Genomic DNA, 6666 nt, shown 5'->3' on the forward strand with positions numbered 1-6666 from the left:
CATTGGGGAGGAGGGTTGTGAAAAGGCAAAAAAATGTATCTGTTCCGTTACGAACGGCGAAGGTCGCAGGTGATTCACTCCTCTGGGTGGCGCTAGGAGGTGCAGTGAAGTTTATATCCGGCTGCAGAAACTCCTCTTTCTCAGCTCCGCTTCTCGGTTGTCTTGAAGCCGCATCCGCGCTAAAGAATGACGTCATCATACTGCGCGACACTGCGTGTATTTCACACACGTGTGGGTGACTGAATCTTTTTCTTATCATTATTCATTATTATTTTTTAAAGGCTTCAGGTTCTGAATATGTAACGTCTCGTCGGCTGTGTTTATGCTTGAACAGAACAGGATCTGTGAAGAATAAAAATAAAGAAGCTATTCTGTTTAAACTTCGGAAGTGAGCCTTTGTTTCTGACCTACTCTGAAGAAGGATGGCGGAGTGCTTGTTAAATCTGCAAATCCAGCTTGACTCTTTCATGCAGGTTTTGCTCAAATCGATCGTGTATGAAGTTTCAGAAGTTTTCCGAAACAGGATTTCTGACTCTGAGGACGAGTTTCAAGACAAACTCCGCAGCGTCTCCCAGATTCTGTTGAGACGGGCCGTATTTAAAATCACACAGTGTGTGGAGGACAGTGTCGGGAGTGAAATGGCGCAGCTGAAGAAGGAAAACGAGAGCCTGAAGTGGAGATTTCAGCTGTGGGAGAAGGATTCGGGAGCAAGAGGAGATCAGGGACAGACAGATCGTGTTGGACACACGCTTCTCTGTGAAGTCACTGCAGAAATAAAAGAAGAAATGTTGTCAGGTCAGTGTGGTGACTTGTATGAAGTCAGGGTGTGTGTGTGTGTGTGTTAAAAACCAGTGTATATAACTGACTCACTGGTGAGATTTGTTAAATAACAAACTTTATTTTAAAGAAAACATCTCACAATAGTGAACATTCTCATTCTCATTATCAGTACGCATTCTAACAAAGTATCTAACAAAGTAACAAAGTATCAAACTGTCATCATATAACTTTCCGAAAGAGGTGAGAGTATAGTGGAGAGATGCAGAGTGACGTGGGAAAGACTTGTGTGATGTAGCAACGGGATTCTTTATTGGAAACTGAACTGTTTTGTCCGGTTACGGTGCTGAAAACACCTCGTTCACATTCAACAATTGTTCCACTGAATCAATTTGTAATCCAACGTCATTAGGAAATACCATTTATAAATATTGTATTCACGTTGTATCGGACTAGATTGTTTTTATTTAAACTAATGATTTTGTAAATAAAAATTATTTTGATTGGTTTAGATATTACCGTCCTCCAGGGTCTGTGTCTGTATTAACTCCTCTGGAATATTAATCCGGTGTGTCTGTATTAACCTCTCTCTCTCTCTAAGTGCATTGTTTATGTACTGTGCAGTAAGTGTGTGTGAATCAACCCCTCTATCTCTCAGTGCAGTGTTAATTTACTGTAGTGTCCAGTCAGTGTCAGTATTAACCCCTCTCTCTCAGTGAAGTGTTAATGTACTGTAGTGTCCAGAAAGTGTCTGTATTAACCTCTCACTTAGTGCAGTGTTTATGTGCTGTAGTGTCCAGTCAGTGTCTATATTAACCCCTCTCTCTCAGTATAATGTTAATGCACTGTAGTGTCCAGTTATTCAGTGTGTCTGTATTAACCCCTTTCTCTCTCAGTGCAGTGTTAAAGTAAATGTAACGTGATTGTGATATTATTACAGTAGACTTACTTTTTACATGGTAGTTAGGGTTTTGACAAAGCTAAATCAGAACACCCCCTTATTCCGCTATGTTTAAACAACCCAAATTGATTGTCAGTGTACTAGTACGCATGTGTGTAGTTTAAAGCTTTTTAGATCACATGGCCTCAGCTATCAATACTTTGCTGATGATACTCAAATATACATCCATACCAAACCTGACGCTGATGTGTCTGTCTCTATTCTATTTAGTTGCATCTCCCATATAAAATCTTGGATGACTCAAAATGTCCTTCATCTTAACTGTGACAAGACTGAAGTCATGCTTATTGGCACCACCCATCAACTTTGTAAAACCAATGCTGTAACTCTATCTGTAGATAATCTTATACTTGAGCTTCAGTCTATATTGAAAAAGTTAGGGATGCTATTTGACGTTTGACCCATATGTGCAGCAAAAATATTGCTCCATTTCGCCCTATGTTATCACTAACTGTGGCTGAAAAGTGTTGTCTAATCTTGAATCGACTACTGTAATGCTGTACTCTCTGGGGATTCTAAATCCACATTGAACAAACTCCAGTATGTCCATAATTCGGCAGCCAGAATCCTAACCAGGTCTAGAAGAAGTGTTCACATTATTCCTATCCTGGAGTCCTTGCACTGGCTTCCTGTCAAGTTGCATGTCGACTTAACAATCCTCCTGCTCACCTATAAGGCTCTCCATGGCTTGGCACCTCAGTACCTGTCTGGTTTATCACCCTACTCCCCACGTCACAACCTTCACTCTTCTAATTGTGTTCTCCTATCTGTCCCCCAGTCCGTCTATAATCAATGGGTGACATGGCCTTCTCCTGTTAGCTCTGGAACTCTCTCCCCAAGGATATCAGAGAGTCACCTTCTCTAAACTCCTTCAAATCCAGATTCAAAACCTTCTTCTTTAGAAGACCCTTCATTGAACTGTTCTTTACCCCTCTGCTCCTACTGTATTTAGTACCACCATCTACTGTCTCCTCTAACTGTGTGTTCTCATCGTGCTTATTTTGTGTATTTTTTGTTGTTGGCATTCTGTAAAATGCTTTGAGAAGCCACCTTTAAAGGTGCTATATAAAATAACGTTTTTTATTATTATTATTATAAAGATTTTATCTTGTTCTGTGTTTACAGGCTCAGAGGCCAGTGCTCTCTCTGAGGCTGGGGAAAGGGCTCCTCTTGAACAGAAGCATAGTGCGGAGGAGTGGGGCTCCAGTCTGATGCAGGAGACAGAGCTCGTTGCTCCAGAAGGGAAAAAGACTCTCAGTGAGCAGCACACAGAGAGCAGACAGATTGTTGAGGTTCTGGACTCTGTGCCCATGATGAAGATGGAGTCTGAGAGTGAGACACCTGGGCCCTTAGTATGTGATGATTTTACAAAGAAGATGAATAATCTGTACTCAAACAATATTACGCAAGTTTGTAATGAACTAGGCTGTTTCTCTGTACAAGAGCACAAAGAAGAACTGGGTGAGTTTAATCTTACAGAGCAGGACATGGATCCCCAGTTGATTGACCCTGCAGAGCAGCAGACTGATGTACCTGGTGAAGAGAACAATACTGAGTCACAGCACACTGAGAAGAGTCAGTACAGGGAGGAGCAACAGCAGCTCCTACAGGGCTTGATAATAATTAGGCCTTGTTCTGTTCAAGTGGAGAGACTGTCATTGCAGAGTCTCAAACAACCATATGATCCCTTAGTATCTGATGACTTTACACACAGGTTTAATGATCTGGTTACTGAGAAAATTGTTGAAAGTTTTAATGAACTGGAGAGTATGTCTGTTCTTCGGCAAAGAGAGGAACAACTGAATGAACTGGATGGTTTTAGTCTCAGAGAGCTGGAGAAGGAGCCCCAGATGATTCACACTGCTGAGCAGCACACTGAGGGACAAGGTGGAGAAAACAAATCTCAGTTTCAGCACACAGAGCAAGATCATTCCATGGAGCATTTTCAGAATAAGAGACCACAGCACGATCAAAGGATGAGGAAGAATCACTCAAGGCCTTGCTCAGATGGAGTGGACAAACTGCCATTATGGCACAGAGAGGAGCAGCGTTTCTGTCAGTCTAGCATTTCAAAACCCTACCAGCACCTTCACACAGGAGAGAGACCTTTCAGCTGCAGTCAGTGTGGGAAGAGTTTTAGTCGGTCACATAACTTAATAAACCACCAGCGCATTCACACGGGAGAGAGACCGTTCAGCTGCAGTCAGTGTGTGAAGAGTTTTAGTCACTTGCACAACTTAAAACGACATCAGCGCATTCACACAGGAGAGAGACCTTTCAGCTGCAGTCAGTGTGGGAAGAGTTTTAGTCGGTCAAGTAGCTTAATAGCCCACTAGCGCATTCACACAGGAGAGAGACCATTCAGCTGCAGTCAGTGTGGGAAGAGTTTTATTCGGTCAGGTGACTTAAAAACCCACCAGCGCATTCACACAGGAGAGAGACCATTCAGCTGCAATCAGTGTGGGAAGAGTTTTAGTCGGTCAAGTAGCTTAATAGCCCACCACCGCATTCACACAGGAGAGAGACCATTCAGCTGCAGTCAGTGTGGGAAGAGTTTTATTCGGTCAGGTGATTTAAAAACCCACCAGCGCATTCACACAGGAGAGAGACCATTCAGCTGAAGTCAGCGAGGGAAGAGTTTTAGTCAGATAAGCCACTTGCAATCTCACCAGCACATTAACATAGGAGAGTAACCATTCAGGTGCAGTCAGTGTGGGAAGAGTTTTATTCAATCACATGACTTAAAAATGCACCAGCGCATTCACACAGGAGAGAGACCATTCCGCTGCAGTTAAGAGTGGGTTTTTTTTCCAGTCGGGTGACTTAAAAACACCAATCTAGTCACCAGGTCAGTTATCAGTCAAGTAAACTAAAATGTCTTTCAGTGCAAGTAGGCATGTGACATCCGAAGAAGGCTCCACAGCCGAAACATTTATTTTCTTCTCTTTTCAGCATGGAACAAACCTTTACTTTACTAAAATATCTATTAGTCACAGTCACTTTGTACTCACCCACTTTTGAGTTCATCTGGTCAATTAAATTATGACTATACTCTTATTTACGATTGACTAAAATAGAAATAGCTCTTGTCACAGAGTTTAATGTATGTGTATAATAAAATGTTTTTAGTTTTATTCAATTTTAAAATGAATGAGGTCTAAATTGAATAAATTTCATTGTCAATTGAATTGAATTCCTTATAGTCTTGGAATGTTAATTTTAGTCCTGTTTAATTTTCCAATTAAGACTGTTCTCATTGGATAAGCTTGTAATTGTGTTACAGCTTTTAACTTACCATGTTATACACAGAATGTGTATAAAACAGATTAAGATCCTTAACTGTCACTCTTAAGGAAAAAAAGTCACACATCTGATTAAATTCTACAAACAAAAGCTCAAAGTCTTTGTTGCACAATTTTTATAAAGTGTATTTTCCCCAGAGAGGATATATATCAAATACAAGAAATATTTATACAATAAAGGGTAAATAATAAAGAACAAGATATCGTATGAATTAGCAATAATTCTATAATAGTCATTTTTTTTCAATGCAACTATTGTTTTAACAAGACAAGCAATATATACAGTGCCTTCAGAAAGTATTCATGCCCCATTGTTTATAATGTTAAAATGAAATTAAATATTTATAGTTCTGAAGTCATCTATTAAATAAAAATGGAAAATTACTTAATTGATAAGTATTCATTCCCTTTGTTTTAACAACCTAATTTGGGTCAATTATCTTGAGAGGTCACACTAAATTATGTTAACAAGGTACACCTGTGTTCCTTTCAAGTTCACCGGTGTTCACTTGCTCGATAAATTAATAAATATCACTGACTGTGAGGTCTCACAACTAAAACAGCAGATCAGATCAGTCCTGCTGTCATGAGGACCAAGGAGCTGCCTGTGGAGCTTTGAGATAAAGTTGTTAGGAGGAGAAAAGCTGGAGAAGGTTATAAAAAGATTGGCAAAGCTTTGAATCTTCCTAGGAGCCCCGTGAAGTCCATTGTAACTGAAGTGGGACATGTGTATATATCTCACTTATCCAGCATCACAGTATCACCACTTAAGCACACTGTGAGAGGTGTTGATGGGGTCTGTTAATCTAGCCTCAAACAAAAGTTAAACTAAGATGCCATAAAGCTGACCTGCTTAAGCAGCCCCAGTGGCTTAATGCTACATAATAAAAAACAGGAACAACACCCACAAACAGGATAAACCAGACCAATGTCTGCTGCATATCAAAGGACAGAACCTAGAGCAAGACAGAGTTGGACAAGAAGTAATTACATATCAAAGAACAGGACAAGCACTCAGGTGGTGAAACAAACTTTCTTCTGACTGTATATAAGAACTGGGAAACCCTTGCGGTTTGTCTGTTCTGTGGGGCAGACCCAGCACGCATTGTCAGACTTATTGAGCTCAATAAAACTGAATCTGCACAAGACCGTGTCCTGCTCCTCTGATGAAGAATTTCCCACAACAGTTGGCGTAGTCGACAGGATTCTTCAAGTCTTCGGTAATTCCCAGACAGCACACAGGGTGAGTATATTTTTTATGTTACCACACAATTAGGTTGCCGAAAAGGAAGGACCGGAAACATACAGAGAATATAAAGAATCATTAATAGGGAAAAGAGTAAGGACACGCCTCTGAGATTCAGGGTAAAAATCCCTTAACCGAGACAAGACACAATTCCTCTGAGCTTGATTTTGAAACCAAGACAAGACGTGGTTCCTCTGAGCTCTGGGCGGGTCTCTAAACCAGGGAGCTTTCCCCCTGGGGCGAAGCAAAGTCCCTAAACGGAACAAGGTGAGCTAAGCGACGATATTGTGCCAGCAAGATTCCCTCTGAGTCCAGACAGGCACCCCTAAGGAAGCTAAGGTTAATAATATTATTAAGATTATATTATTAACAATATAAGT

At 40.7% G+C, this 6666-nt stretch overlaps 1 protein-coding gene across 1 annotated transcript; it reads left to right on the plus strand.

Annotated features, from left to right (window-relative positions):
- The first annotated feature begins 289 nt into the window (after positions 1-289).
- Positions 290-5429, plus strand: LOC148665664 (uncharacterized). The gene is made up of 2 exons (XM_088632358.1): positions 290-795; positions 2864-5429. Exons 1-2 carry the CDS (start codon positions 423-425, stop codon positions 4072-4074), a joined length of 1584 nt encoding a protein of 527 aa, XP_088488484.1. The 5' UTR covers positions 290-422; the 3' UTR covers positions 4075-5429.
- Positions 5430-6666: the final 1237 nt, after the last annotated feature.

The sequence above is a fragment of the Lepisosteus platostomus genome, chromosome 5 (assembly GCF_059453375.1).
Source record: "Lepisosteus platostomus isolate fLepPlt1 chromosome 5, fLepPlt1.hap1, whole genome shotgun sequence".
NCBI lineage: Eukaryota > Metazoa > Chordata > Actinopteri > Semionotiformes > Lepisosteidae > Lepisosteus > Lepisosteus platostomus.